The sequence below is a fragment of the Conger conger genome, chromosome 4, assembly GCF_963514075.1.
Source record: "Conger conger chromosome 4, fConCon1.1, whole genome shotgun sequence".
NCBI lineage: Eukaryota > Metazoa > Chordata > Actinopteri > Anguilliformes > Congridae > Conger > Conger conger.
The window spans coordinates 45,902,011-45,918,265 of record NC_083763.1 but is presented as its reverse complement, the minus strand read 5'-3'; the positions used below and the strand labels follow the sequence as shown (position 1 = coordinate 45,918,265).

The 16,255-nt window shown below is 43.3% G+C and overlaps 1 protein-coding gene across 3 annotated transcripts in view; it reads left to right on the top strand.

Moving 5' to 3' along the window:
• The window catches only part of ccdc50a (coiled-coil domain containing 50a), a 35,131-nt gene that overhangs the window by 10,608 nt on the left and 8,268 nt on the right, over positions 1–16,255 (top strand). For 2 of the 3 annotated variants that reach the window (XM_061238465.1, XM_061238466.1), the window contains exons 3-6: positions 5,434–5,563; positions 8,584–8,674; positions 9,879–9,978; positions 14,476–15,858. In XM_061238465.1, the coding sequence (XP_061094449.1) occupies positions 5,434–5,563; positions 8,584–8,674; positions 9,879–9,978; positions 14,476–15,858 (1,704 nt within the window). The remainder of the gene's footprint in view (positions 1–5,433; positions 5,564–8,583; positions 8,675–9,878; positions 9,979–14,475; positions 15,859–16,255) is intronic. The other variant, XM_061238467.1, reaches the window with a different exon arrangement.

Sequence of the window (16,255 nt, the reverse complement as noted above, 5' to 3'; positions counted from 1 at the left end):
TGGTTGGAACATGGGCCAGTGTAAGCCTCAGTTCCCTCAATCCCTCTCTCCTTCCACCAGCTTTGCACTTTTTCCAGTAAGGATAAACCTGGCCCTTCATTATATCCGTAGTAGGCTAATCACCCAATCTGTGATGTCCTTAGAATTCCAGTCTGATTAATCCTGACGCTTTGTGAATTAAGCTCTGATGAATCATTCTGGGCCTTGATTGTTCTTGTTATCTGCTTAAAAACGTTGTCATAAATTCTCTTTCTTCTGTTAGTGTGGGGATGGCTTCAAGATATGGCTCTGGGAAATTTCATGACTATTTCACCTTAAGGACACAGCTAATCAAATGAGGGCAGTGGAGCTACTGTTATTTTATTATTATGATTTTACACACTTGCTGCTAACTCTTAGCCTACACTTACCATTGTAATTCTGAGGTCAAAAAGGTTCAATTCATCGTAGTCTCAGATCTCACTGGGCTGGATAAGACATTTGCAGCCATACCAAGATCAAACCCTTAGGCCCAGGGCTTACATTACATTACATTACATTATTGGCATTTAGCAGACGCTCTTATCCAGAGCGACGTACAACAAAGTGCATACCCATAACCAGGGATAAGTTCGCTGAAAGACCCTAGAGGGAAGTACAATTTCAAGTGCTTGTATTGCATGTTTTGGACAAAGCTGTGACATGCAGTTCCATATCGTAGTCTACACTCAGTGACCACTTTATTAGTTATTATTTCATTATTGGTATTTTTCTACTGTTGCCCCTCCACTTCAAACTTCAATGTGTTGTGTATTCAGAAATACCACTGCCGTAATGTGGTTATTTGAGTTACTGGTGTATTTCTACAGTAGGAACTGCTATGACACTCAAGCACACTCAGGAAAGCTGAGAAACCACAGCTCGTGTGCAAGGTGACTGAGCCACTGTGAACCAGCTGGATCTCTTTACCCCTTCACTGGGCAGTGGTTCTTTGAGCAGAACATGATGAGACTGACGGTAGGCAGGACAATTGGATTAACAGGGATTTTTTATTCATTCATTAATTCATTCATTAGGGGACAGCTGTGTTTTTGGGCTCTTTGTCTTTCTCTATCTCTCCCCCTCCTCACCTCCCTCCTTTTCACACATGAGTGTGACAAACTCCAAATATATATAAATAAAAAATATAGTTTTTTATGATGGCTAAATCCTTCGTGGTAATCCTGCGGTCACCAGTTCCCTTTCTCTATGATGCAGTGAGAATGCCTTTGATTCAAACCTGCTTCCCAAATCCTTCAGCATACAAGGCTTCCTTTTAGCTGACCTCTTTTAGGTCCCGTAGTCGCAAGAACATTAGCTTCCCAGAATAGATCTCTAGCTCAGACATAACTTCCTCTGCAGACCAGAAAGAACACTCATGGCCAGTCAAAATAGTATCCCTGAGTGCTTGAAATGTGTTTGTTTTTGTGCAGCTATGGAGCCATCACTGTACCAGTTAAATCACTGGCCTGTAGAATTTGTGACTATTACACTGGTGATGGCACTTCATATCACCAAGTCCTTTTCATTAACCCATGGCCAAATAATATTTGAAAAGCAGTTTTATAATTCACCCATTGCACTTTCAACCAAAATTGTGTCTGCTAAATAGAAGTTCTTCAAAAAGAATAGTCTTAATTTTCCCCCAAATTCATTTCTTACAACTGAATCAACACTGTTAAAGTATAGCGCGTGAACCATTGCTGCTTATTGATGTAATTCAGAGGATTGAAGTACCATCCAGGTGCAGAAAAGCGAGTCATTGTGAAACTGAAAGAGGCAGGCCCCAGAACCGCCATGGTTACAGCTTGGGCTTTTATAGCCATTCTGTCACTCTTGCATCAAAGGTCAGAGGTCAATGCGGTCACACAGCCCGGGTGTCTGCTGCAGGCACAGAGACTTTGTCACTGTCACACAAACAGATGGCCTCCATATCACCCGTGGTCCTGATGCCCTCTAAATAAAAGAAAAACTGTTTGTCTGTTTCCGATAACCACACGCACATATAGACACGCTCCTAAGATCTTTATGTTTTATAGTTCCTTTATATGGCTAACCCTAATCCAAACTGAAGTAATTTCATAGTGGCATACCAAACTGTGTGTACAGGCTCCCCTTTGTGAACCCGGAGCTTAATCTGACATTTTCAGAATCGGAGTCAAAATTTCTTTAATCAGCAGAATCTTGCAGAGAGCACAGAGAGCACCAAGAGCCTTGGTTTGTGATGATTGACACTGTTCACATTTCTCGCCCCATTTCACCTCAGAATGGGTCGAGATACCGTCGTGTTGTGTTGCAAATTATTCCGCTGTCATTGTTCCACAGCACCTTCTGCTCCTCTTTTGTAAGGACGCCCAGCTCCTGCTGAGCTCGATATTTATTTTTGGGAGGAGCCAGCTATTTATTCTTTAGAAGTCACACCCAGTCACAGTCCGAAGCTTTATCTTTGGTTATGGCCAAATGGCTCCTTGACACCAAGTCAACAAAGGCAATGGTGCGACTCAAGCAGGCCACTTGCATGGTGAGACGTTATCCAGGGAATCTGGCTCTCTCCTTTAAGGCCAATCAGTTGCAGACCTGGGTCAAATACGTAATGGATTCAATACTTTTCTTTCGCTTTGCTGTCCTTGTCTGGTGTAATGGAGCCTATGAAATGCTCTCAAAAAGTGCAAACCCCCACCTTCTGGTCCTCTGGCTATAAAGGCATTTCCCCCAAAATTCAAATGTGGACTCTTAAATTAAACTAGCCACATGTTGGCAATTTATATAGATGCCACTACACTACATTTTTAGTACTACTAGGCAATGAAATTGTATATTTCTCCGGAAAATAAGCCTAAACAACAGCTTTTTTTCAACAGCCTAAAGCAGTGTAGTAAACACCTGTTGGTGTGTCAAGGTAACATCTGTTCTTGACTATCACAATTGAGCTAAATAAAGACATTTGTACTTCTCAATAATAAGTAACAGTCACAGCTATATTAATCTTGTACGAGATTGTACTAGAACCAGAGTTTTGGGGCCTGTGAGACATTCAAAAATAGGCTGGTGTTTGGATGTGGGTGCCGCCTCGTTTTCACACAGCCAAATTTTTGGGTCAGGCCTTTTCAATCACCCATGTTAGACAGCTGTATCTGTTGGAAGAAAACTCGTTTTCACACCTCTCTTGAAGTGTCTGATGTCCATATTTTAACATGGCTATGAAGCATTATTATTCCAGTGCTCTCTCTGCAAAAAGCAGAAACATGTTTTGCTATGTGAGATGAGTGACAGATTCTGTTCCTGGACTCCATCCAAGATTTACAATAAAAATAGTCTCTATCTGTAGAAATCCGAAAGGAATTTCGAACCAAATTTAGTTTCAGTTTTCATATTTTCTCTCGTCGTGTTGTGTTTACTGTATGTAATGTTGAGTTACATACAGTAAACATACAGTAAACAATGCAGACAGTCTTGAATAGCCCTCTCTTTTGCAGCCTTATTTGCTATCGTATTCAGAGCCCTCTTTAACAGCCATTTCCATCACTTGTATTGCGGCGATGGAGGGTGTGCTGTTTTTGTGTTGCTTCATGACAATAACTGGTCAATTTAGGGAGTTGATTGCAGCCCACTTTTCTGGGTTGTTTGGTGTAAATGATTTGCTGAGGTGGAAAGATAAACCAGCCCCTGAAACATAAAGCAATCCCTATGGCCCTCAAGCACCAGAGATACGGACAATAAGTCCTTTTTTATCTTTGTCCTTTTTGCATTAGACTTTAGGCTCATGCTCTCCACTTTTGTTGTCTGTGCTCCTCTACATTTTCCATGAATGTGGAAACCTGGTTGTCATCATCATTTGTGCTATAATTTAAAAAAGGGAGCTATCTGCATTGGCTATTGTGGCCCGACTATTATCGATTATTGTTATCAGCCTCAGAATTGTTTGGCATTTTGTGAAAGCTGCATTACTATCCTTTTCATTATTTAAATTGAATCAATGTCAAGCCTTGGAGAACTGTTGGGAAAAGAACAACGACAAAAAAAGCTGAATGACGTGTTTAAATTGGTTTGTCTGTGTCAGGATTTATCGTTGCAGTCATCATAAACAGTGTCTTGGCCTTGGTTTTTAGCACTGGCCGTGCTGTGATGAAGTAGCCAACTCACCTACGTTTCCACAGATGAAGGATTCATTGTATTGCTGGGACAATGATTTAAGGGATTTTATCGAAGTGGAGCTACAATTTATACAACACACACACAAGCCCTCTGTGCATCAGGCAGACTAAATCGCACGGCTCAACTCCGTAACTTAACACGCAAGAATATGCTGAACTCTTAAGAATTTCAGTGGTTATTGCATCGGCATCAGAATGTAATTTTCAGAGGTGTATTTCTGCTACAGGTTAGTTTTGGCATGTACAGTATTGGCATGCTGAGAACTGGACTTGAATAAAGAAACTGTCTAACTTACACTCAGTGAGCACTTTATTAGGTATTTATTACATTTATTTTTTAGACCTTTAGGTTTGACACATTGCTCAAACCACCCTGGCACCAACAATCATTCCAAGTCGATCACATTTCTTCCCCATTTCGACATTTGGTCTGAAAAACAGCTGAACCTCTTCCGTGTCTGAATGCTTGTATGCATTTAGTTGCAGCAACATGATTGGCTCATTTAAATATTTGCATTAACAAGCTGATGTACAGGTCTAGCTAATAATGTGGTCACCGACTGTATGTTTGGCATTGGTTAGGAAGCATTTAATTAGTGGAACTGAATGTATTTCTGAAGCCTTGTTTTGTTCCTAAGTGCTAAAAAAGAGCAATCAGCTAGAATTAAAATGCATAGTGGAAAAGGGCTGTCATTTTACCAAAACAGCCATAATTATATCCTGTATGCAGCCTGCCTATTTTTCTGTTGTCGCAAACAAGTTGTCTACAGTACACAAAAAAGTATTCGTTTAAAAAAGTGAGATGTTATGTAGTTCTTACTTGCTCTGTGTATCCATGTCTTCCAAGGACTGAGCATATGGTCAGTCAGTGAGCAAGCAGAAGCCAGCTAAGAACATTTGGCTCTTACTCATTCCTGTTCTGCGAAGAACAGCTCCCCCCGTAATGGCTTTCAGTGATCTAATTTATGTGGCATTAATGCATTTGAAAGCTAGATTTTTTTAAATTCTGTGAACCCTCACTGAGTCTCACTCATGAACTCATGAACTACCAGTTGCATTTTGAGATTTGCTTGTTTACTGTGCTACTTCAATCACTTTTAAACCAGAGAGAACATCTTTGTACCATGAATTTCTGTGATTTCTGTGATCTTAGTTGATATCTTCCCTTTCAGGAAGGTTAAAAAGAGTTCATTATCAAGGCAATCGCTGTGGGAAAGCAACCTGTCTGATTGGTAAAATGTTTTTCTTTTGTCTTTTCCAGTTGAAAGTCACTTGGCGTCTAACATTCACAAGAGTCGTCTGGTCCAGCAGGATCTGCAGGTAGCCAAAAGGCTGCAGGAAGAAGAGGATCTTCGAGCCAAGGCCCGCGTTCAGAGGAAGCACAAAGACATGTAGGTCTCCTTACCCAGAATCAAGCGCCTCACAATCCGATGTTGCCACCCACGGCCCAATGCACAGACATTAAGATTTGATATGAGTCAGAAGTTTGAAGTCCAATTCGGTGTACTCCCATGGGTTACTTGTCCACATTCAAAGTGATTAAGAGAGTTGATTGCAGGTGGTATACAAGACAGTATATTTATACTCTAAATCAGGGGTCGGCAACCCTGGTCCTGGAGAGCAGCAGGGTGTGCTGGTTTTTGTTTTCGCCTTAATACCAGCAACTGATTCATACCCAAGAAACCAGGTGAGGCCAGTTAACTGAGTAATCGACTGCTTTAATTGATCAATTAAGTGCTGAGTAACAACAAAAGCTAGCACACCCCGTGGCTCTCCAGGATCAGGGTTGCTGACCCCTGCTCTAAATGGTCTATGTTTGCCCATTTCTAAGTATAAAATACTTTTTATGAGCTATCTAATGTGGCATTGTGTAAACACAATACCAAACTGTAATGAGGCAACGTACCCAGATGACCGTGCCTAAATATCCGGATGGCCATGGCTATACAAGAATAAAAACCTTGGCTATCAACCGAACACATCGAGTACTTATTCATACTGTGACATAAGATTTATAATTTATGCATTGACAATACTTCAGTCCATACGTATGTCTGCAGTCATACTGTAAGATACAGATTTGAACCCAGTTGTGTGTAGATTGATGATTGCTTAAAGTAGCTGAATAACCGTCAGTAAATAGGCTAGTATCTTGCTTCTCAAGTGCACCCTCACAATGACGAGTGGTGGTCTGAGAATCTTCTTCAGTTTATCCTAGCAGGTCAAGCTAAACTGAGATAAACGGCCCTGAACAATCTGCTTTGTCGTCTTCCATCTCTTGTCAGTCCTCTAGCAGTTGGTTATAACAATAGCTTGATAGATAACAATTATCTGGTTGATTAGGTCATTTTTTAGACTATTCTATGTTTTACTGTATTTTCAAAAACAAATTTTAAAGATTCAGTTCCAAGGCGAAATGTGTGCATACAATAAGGTTACAACAAAAGCTGCATTTGGTTTAGCTACCAAAAACACATACAGTATATGTACAGTGTGTCCTCGCACCTTATTTGCAAAGGAAAATATTGAACAATAACACGTTCTGAAACTGGAACTGCATAAAAGATTCTTGTCTGAAATGTAAGCAACGGATTCTGCTTCACATGCTAACATTGAACAGCGTCTACTGTAGCAGGCCCAGAGGGAATTGCAGAACCTCTATTCTGCATCCTAGCTCAGATATATGTGCGTTCTAGCCATACTATTCCATTAGCCCGAGATGTGCCAAGACATGCATCAATGGCCTTGGGACAAGCAGCACGGTGGAGCTAGGTTCAGAATTGAAATTTCTGCGTTGTTCAGACCAGGTATGCCATCCTCACCCACGCTCTCCACAGCGTATTCTTTTTTTTTGTTTTCCTCTGCGGTTGGATTACGAATGCTTTCTGAGTGCTCGTGATGGACGGAGCCCTGCAGGGTGCTGTGGGCTGTGGGCTGTGTGCCGTGTGGTATTGCCCCACCTCTGAACCAAACAGAGGAGCACAGATTTGTGTAGGCAGTCTGCAGTTTCACTCTCACACATTTTGCCGGTCGTGTTTGTCATAGCTGGTTGCTTATTATGGGTATTTGTAACTAGTAGGGCAGCGTTTAGTGACAGGAACACAATGACAGATGAAATAATGTCTCTGTCCAGGCCCACTACATGACACTTTTTTTTAATCATATAACATTTAGCCAAATCTTACTGGGAATGTATTGAACTTTAGCTTTAAGTAGTGTTTCCAGTGTTAATATATTAATTTTCTTTTGGCTGCAGTCATAAAACTTGCTAGCTTATGTAGCTATCTCACAAGTATGAAAATAAAAGTACAGAGAATGGCAGGTTCCTAATTTAGATTTAGGCAATCAGCTAGCATGCTAGCATAATATACTTTATATGTATTTTATTATTAATTTATATTTCTAATTTACATGGCTGCTTAGCAAATACACTTAATACTAAAGTCCATATTAAATAGATGTTAATTCAATAGTCAATTCTTGAAACTAGTGACAGTAGCTGACTAGATTCCTAGCTAAAATTGAAATGAATACCAGTATTTTACCTGGCTAGCATTATTCAGATTGGTTTTCTAGTGTGGCCATTTAGCTACCCAGATTGCTAAATAACATTTACTTTTGCATTGTATACACAGTGAATGTTGAACTGAATGACCTGACTAAGTATTCTAAACCAACACATATATGTTAAACTGTCTGATATGTATCTATGATAAGAAGCAGGTTTTTCCAGCTTGTTTCTTCCTGCGACTGTAGCAGAAAATCCGATGTTTCATGCAGAGGGGCCTGTGCGAGTAAATGAATGGAACGAGACTGTGGGAAGAGGAGAGACGGTTCACTTGGCGGCCAGGTGCTGCCGTGGGATTTTGGCGACAGAGCTCTGTAATGATGTCTTCCAGACATGCCAGCACACCAATCAGTGGCAGTATCATCTGGCCGGTCTTCCCCACTGCTTTCAGTTGTCAGCACGGCATGTCACTTCTGCTCTAATGAGCTGACTGTCACTTCAGGAACAGCGCCCATCCGTTTTATTGACCTTCTGCCCAGTGCGCGAAAAATACATTTCTCAAGCAATGCCAGTCCTATTGAGTGACATCCTTCAAACTCTCAGCAATGCTTAATCAGGTGGGAAGTCCATGGGTGAGAAAGTAGAAATCCTGCTGTGTGTTTCTTCTGCCCATGAGCTGATTTCACTAATTAGTTGTACCTCCAGGCTGAGGAATAGCAAATAGCAAAGAACTTCTACTTTCTGAAACAGAATTTTCCACTTGTAGTATTTAATGAAGATGGTATCTCCTTCCTTATACCTGTGGAGAAGCCAAGGGCGTCCAGGACAGCCTTATCTGTCTCAAACTCTCCTTGTTCAGTCTTTTGGTCAAATGTTCTCTGTCTCCTGCCCCCTCCCCCACAGAGAGCGGAGCGACAATGAGATTGCGCAGGAGATTCAGGAGCAGCTGGTCCGGCAGGCCGAACGGCAGAGGCAGCAGGAGGAGAATGACGAGGTGCGGACCGAAAAAATCTTTGGCAACAACACAAAAACCCAGGGAACGTGTTCGGTCAAGCAACATCCCCTCATAAGGACTTTGTGTGCGCTGGATATTTCCGACAGCTGTTGCACAGCTCACTTTGTCGTGTCATTTATTGCGAGTACAGCAAACCTGTGTCAAATAAGAAATTGTTTTGGATTCAAATGCATGTCTGTGCTTTACTGAACTTGTTTGGTGTATGATAACCTATGAAATACTCTCAAAAAGTGCAAACCCCCTCCCTCTGGTCCTCTTGGTTGGGTCAATTGCACCAGGCAAGGTCAACCCGGCACAGAAAAGTATTTTAATCCAAAACAATTACATTTTTCACCCAGGCCTGGAGTACAGTGAAGACGACTAGGCTACCAAGGTTTGGGAAAACCGATCTAGATGCCCTCTGCTGTTGGAAACTTTTCTATGCATTCTTCCCCTCCCTCCTGGCCTAATCCCTCCTGGTTTCCCTCTTCCTTTTCTGCATTGTCCGTGAAAGCTGTCCGACAACTATGCTAAGTGAAACTGTCTGTGGAAGTCCCATTATATACTGTGAATGTGCTTTGATCCTCCCTCAGTACGCCCTCATTGCTGCTTTTGTAACAATGATGCATATGCCCCCAACGTGAAACAGTTGTTGTCCATTATTAGTGTGTTGTATTTCGTAAAAGGTTTTCAGGCTGCTTAACATATTGCAAACTGTTTTGAACTGTAGTAGTGGACTGAACTAGTTGGTATACTGCTTTGATAATATCCGAGTTGCTTAAAATAATAGGACTTTATTTTCAGCACACCAAAGTGGAACATGTTAGATTGGGGTGAATTTATATACAATATGTTAGTTTCTGGGTTAACCAGCTTCCTACTTCAGCAAGTGGTAGTTTAGCAAAGAAATTGCACATTCAGGCTAGAATATTATGTCCATTGCTGGGAAGTGGGAAGGTGACTAGCATACCACTTCATTTTGAAACTAGTTGGAACCTAGAATTAGTTTTGCTTGGTTTTTCTTCCTTAATCTTACAGGCGGAAGACTTGACGAGTTGTGTCAAGGGGTTTTCCTTTGGTCACACATGTTAGCAACGGTTCTGTGTTCAAAGACCTGTACGAGAGATGAGAATAGCACGCCTGCGTTCGCAACATTGTGAAACCACATCCCACCCAAACTCCCTTCTTCTCCTCCATCCTCCAGGCCATTGCACGCAAGCTGCATGAGAAAGAGATGAAGGAGGAGAAGAGGAGGAAGCAGCTGGAGGCCAGCATTGAGGAGGACTTCTACGACGATAAAGGAGGTGCGTGTGTGATGGGGCTCTTGAGCCGTTTCCAGCAGAGCGGTGAACTAGATGAACGGGGTGTGGTCTCTTGTCAGGGGGGATGATGTCATGATGTGTGGTCTGGGCGGGGGGTGGGGGGGGTGCGCGGCGTACAGGTGGTGGCGGTGCTGATTTAAGCACAGAGTTCACCTTGAGGACGAATTTGTGTGGGTTTTTTTTTTTTTTTTTTTTTTTTTTTTGCTGTCTCACATGAGCATTCGTGTCTAACAGCGGTCCCTCATAGGAAAATAAAAGAAAGTCGCAGCCTTTTCATGATGATCTTGGACATGGTGCCACGCAGAGTTGAAAAAACAGGAGCCATATTGTAATTAATCATACTGCATGTCTCATTTGTAACCTGCTGTTTCCATTGCAAAGAACGTAAGCCTCAATCAAAGACAAGGTTTTTTGGCTTTGTAAAAAGCCTTGAAATTTACAGTGCGTTTTCTCTTGTAGAAGCCATTTGGAAATTCTGTATCTCGCAGAACGATTAAAATGGTGTGCTTGCCGATCTGTCTTGGGCCCACGCATATGGCTTATCCTGTAATTAATTTGGGCTGAAATTTGGCAGGCGCCTCTGGCCTCATAAAAGCCATTGTGCTATCTGCGCTTAATTAGAGACCCTTGCACAATCTGAATCGCAACAGTCAAGCCGAGACACTTTGATAATGATGAGATATGTCAGCAGGAGAGAAGATACAGTGGATGACAGGGTAACTGCATTCCGTAGCACTAGCTTAGCATTTTGTGACATTGATGCACTTTGCCACATGTTTAGCTGGATAAATATTCATGATTCACCATACGTTGAGGCAAACAAAAATTTTTGTTTCATGCATAAACATAAAAAAATGGGAATAAGAGTTTTTTTTTTTTCGTTGTCATAATTTTTTTTTGGCCGGTTATAGGTTGAGCACTCCTTCGTGGCAAAACTACCTACAATCCATGGTGGGCCAAGTCACAATCAATCTTTGAATTAAAAATGAAGATTTGCTAATTGTTGCTACCATTCATTTCAACGAGTGTTGCGGCTGATGCTAGCATCTAACAAATCTCTGGTTAAACGTGCATTGCTGTCAGAGGCAGAGGTGTACGGAAGCTTCTGGGCAAAGTGAAAGCACAACGTGGTGTTACAGGCTTGCCAGATCTGGCCCCGCTCAGGATTTGTTGCTTCGTTCCTAATATGATTCTCTCCGCCCCCCCCAGCCACCTGGAAGTAGAGACTTGGCTTTGGTTTACATACGTGGGCTGCGGGCTCCTCCCAGGCTCAGCCATCTGATCACATTTTCTCTTGAGCTGGCTCTAGCCCGCACCTCACGCCTTCACAGTTTCCAGCGCCTCTCTGACAAAAACCGAAGAAAAGCCCCGTGTGTCCTCGATAGAACTCTAAAGAGGTTCTCTAAAGAAATAACCCGGCATGAAGGTTGTTGCTGTGTGATATACTGAAGTGTATGTTTTGCTCTAAGGTGCCCCAAAGTCCTGACTTTGCATTTGAGATGTGTGACAGAAAATGGCAGATTCTTACCCAGCTACACAAGTATTTCAATGTGGTACACAGTCTCTATATTGAATGTGAGCATGCTCCTTTCCGTTTATTTGTTCAGTTGGAAAATGAAAAAACTAATTCTGAAGGTTAGTAATTTGCCAGTAATTAAGACTGGAATATCTTGGTGTAGCTCAGGATGAAACAACAAAAGAAACAACAAAACTGCAAAATTCCACAGATACTGTTATCTGGACTTCAGTGGCACATTTTCACCCCAAGCAGCGAAACCACATGTCTGAGAGGGTGCTTTTAGCATTTTTTGTAAACTTTCACAATTTGTAAACCAAGTATTTGTTCTGTGTGGGAGGTGTGACTGTCTTCATGCGCATAAAGACATAAGACAATGTGACCGACAGAGAACATGATGCTTTTGCTGCTGTTTTGATGTCAGTTTATTGAATTGTTTAATGTACTTACCCGTAATTCAACCAGGCAGGTCAGGCTTGGCACATCCCTCCCCACTAGTTATCAAAAATACCGCAGTACCACAAATCAGTGCAGCCATTTTATTATCATCAGCCATTCATTACATTACATTAATAGCATTAGGCAGATGCTCTTATCCAGAGCGACGTACAGTTGATTAGACAAAGCAGGAGACAATCCTCCCCAGTAGCAATGCAGGGTTAACCACTGACCTTGCATGTCCCAGTCATGTACCTTAACCACTACGCTACAGGCTGTCCCATTCAATTGTCAAGTGAATATAGCAAGAAACAATTCTCTAGATAACCAAATGTTTTGTCATATCCCAACCTGTGGCTGTGCGTACATCTGAACTGAAGTCGGTGTGGTTGAGTGGACATACTATAATGGGGAGGAGAGATGGAGCGAGAGACCGAACTGGAGGTGGCTCTTCTCTGTCCTCTGGGTGTCAGCCATGCACTGGGAGAACCTGCAGTCCAGATGGCTTTCCTGAGGGAAGCTCCTTACAAGAGTTCTGGCCGGGCAGACCGGACCACGTGCTGTTTTACCTAAACCGACCCCAACACACACATACATACGTGCGCACACACTTTCTCAGACACACACACACTCACTCACACACACACACCATCTCTCTCTCTCACACACACACACACACACACACACGCTCTCTCACACACACACACACACACTGTCTCTCTCTCACACACACACACACACACTCTCACACACACACTGTCTCTCTCTCTCACACACACACACACACTCTCACACACACTGTCTCTATCTCTCTCTCACACACACACACCCACACTGTCTCTCTCTCTCACACACACACACACACACACACACACATACACACACACACACTCTCACACACACACACAGTCACGCAGACCACTCTGCCCTCTCCTTCCACACATCCACCTGCATTGTCCTTTTAATCACTTCCTGTTCACATTGCTCAGCCCTCCTCCCATGGTGCACCTGCTGTGTGCAGAGGCCCACTTGGCTGAGCGCATGTCGTGCATTCCACGTGCGCAGGGAGAGCACTTTGCGATACTCTCCCGTTTCCAACTTGGTCGCATTTTCCTGACTGGTTTTATTGCATTTAGATAACCAACCTAGCGCAGGATGCTTCTTTGTAGGGCATTAGAAATCATGTAAAGGAAAGGCCGTCACCTGTGTGGTATTTGTGCAGACCCTCCCCATATACACGCACACAAACACACATGTGCGCAATCACGTCCCCATAAGCAGTATTTCCTGGGCTTGGGTAATTACCTTTACCACGGAGGAAATGAGGGGGTGGACACACGTTGTCTTTAATCAGCCTGTCTGAATCAGATAAGTGGGAATGGAAAGGCTTTTAAATGTTTTTTTCTTCTCTTTTTTTTTTTTTTTTTAAACCTACCAATAAGCAGCGGAAGGAAGACAGGGTTGACATTTCATTCACAGTGCAGATATGACTAATGTCCCCAGTCAAGCTGTCTTCATGATGCTGATGCGTGAGGAGTTAGGGATTCTGTTCTGTGCTCTAAACAGCGGGAGAAGCCTCAAAGCATGAACAGCAAACAATTTCTGACACTCAAGCACTTGCTGGGTCAGGATTGCTGAGATTTTTCTTTGCTGACTTGTACTACAAGAGACTGTTTCTAAGACTAGTTATCTGAATGACATTCAAGTGCACCGAAATGCGCCATCTTGTTATAATAAGTAAGTACACAAATTACATTTTAGGCACAAGCAATAAATCTTATTATGTAGCATATTTCATTCACTCATTGGAAAAGTAATACGTATAGCATGTAATTAAAATTAAGTTGTGTGTTCAAATAAATACATGAAATTTCCCTAAATTTCCCTAAATTTCTGTGTTCAAATCACACATCAATAAGGACAGCTTAAATGTAAGTGTGATGGAATTATTATATTGCAAATATCTTTTTCGCTGAAAGATCAATAAATCTGAGAATATTCAAAAACATTTCAAACGGTCTTCGAATGCCTGACATTCCATGGGCTTGTCACACACACTAAGCTTCAGTGTGGGGAAACAGATTTGCATGTCTGTTAACTGCCTGACATTTCTCAGGACCATTCCGTCTAGGCTATTTTTGAATGGGCCAATGATAATTTAGCATCGGGTAGACTCATGGATACTGATTGTAACAGCTTTCTTTCAAGACATGGTGCATTGTACAATTATGTTTTAAAATAGTTCAAGGGTTTTGAACTTGAACTGAAGCATACAAGAGAGAAAATGGCTTTTAAACAATAACAAAATTGTATATATGTTTATTTTTTGTTTGTCTGGTTGAGCCTACATCTTTTATGTTTTGTCTGAAGAGCATGCTGTATTTAGTGCTAGTTCTGTGTTTGCCATTTTGTATGTTTTTATTGTCACCACAACTAAACAACATGGTGTTTACTAACTCTGTCTGCTCACCTGTCTGTGTCTTCACTGTCTCATTATACTGCTGCTCCCACTGGCTTCTTATCAGCCTTTCGACCCCCACTGGAACCCAGCAGTGAGCTACCCAACTCGGAGGGTGAGCCTCCAACAACCCGGCAGGGCAGGTTGCCGCAACACAATTCTGCAGACTCCAATCAGTGGGACCATTCTGAACGCAACCCTTCAGACTCCAGCAGAGACGGTCACCCTGAGCGCAACCCTTCAGAATCCAGGAGAGAGAGATACCCTGAACACTATCCTTCAGAATCCAGGAGAGAGAGATACCCTGAACACTATCCGTCAGACTCCAGCAGAGACCGATACCCTGAACACTATCCGTCAGACTCCAGCAGAGACCGATACCCTGAACGCAACCCTTCAGACTCCAGCAGAGATGGATACCCTTCAAATTCCCCCAGGGGAAAATACCCTGAACACTACCTCACAGACCCTAGTGGGGGCCAATACCCCTTATATGACACCCCTAAACTGAGCCAGGATAAATACCCTGATCATGGTACTTTGGAACCAAGCAAGGGCAGATATCACAAAAACGACCAGGATTTGCTAGCAGAGGCTAGTGGAGGCTCAGACTCCTTCTATATGCAGAGCCAGGAACTGCGCAAGGAGCCGGTCCCATCCGATCCCGAAAGAGTGGTACGCAGGAAAGAGAGACCCGCTGGGAACGACCTGCACACCCACGAAAAAGTAGCTGAAAGGGAGAGGGAGAGGGTCAGAGACCGGCAGAAGGAGATAGAAAGGGACTCGGAGAGGGAGAAAGGGTTGGAAAGGACTAGGGACAGAAAAGTTGAAAGAGAAAAGGAAAGAAACCGAGACCGAGACAAAGTTAGAGGTGGGTACAGGGAAAAGAGCAGAGATCGACATCTAGAAGGGGATGAGAACAGAGAGAGGCACAGACATGGAGACTGGGAAGGTAGCAGAGATAGACACCGACAGAGAGGCTTCGAGAATAGCCGAGAGAGACACAGAGACTTGGACGGTATCCGAGAGAGACACAGAGACTTCGATGGTAGTCGAGGTAGACACAGAGACTTGGACGGTATCCAAGAGAGACACAGAGACTTTGAGGTTAGCAGAGAGAGGCACAGGCATCGAGACGGGGAAGGTAGCCGAGAGAGACGCAAGGACAGGGACCGGGACGCAAGACATAGAGACATGGACACTAGCAGAGACAGACGCAGAGACAGGGACAAGAGTAGAGACCGAGGCCCGGACGACACCGCGCCCAGCTCCGGCAGAGTGGGATCAGGGGAGGACTGGGATGAGCCGAGAGGCAGGCAGAGGGCTCAGTCAGGTCCCGATGAGGTGTTTGAGGATCCCAGCACCCGGACACATGGGAGAGGGGAGAAGCGGGAGCCCTGGGACCCCGAAAAGGAGGTCATGCGAGCGCGCTCCCACTCCAGGGAGGGAGGTACGAGCAGGTTCTGTGTGCGTTGGCCTCTCCGCTACACTACCTGTCGATCTGCTCCTGCTGGTGGTGGTAATGGGCAAGGCCCATGGCATCTCAATCTACCTCACCTTCTCTCTTCAGGAATCTGGTGCTGAGACCTTTTCTTCCCAAACTAAATCAAGGTCATGACCTACAATTTAAAATGCTCCAAAATCATTGAAACTGTCTCTGCACCTTCTTCCCTACCTCATGGAAATCTCATGGGTGGTTTATTTTGGCACTTCTGTGATTTGTGATTTTGGCTTTTTGATTTTTTTTCTGCGTGATGTAATTGGGTCGCTGAGGGCTGTGTTGATGCTCGCTTGGTGTGTGTGCTGATTGCTATGGTCTCCGGTGGCTGTTTTATATAAGGTGGTAT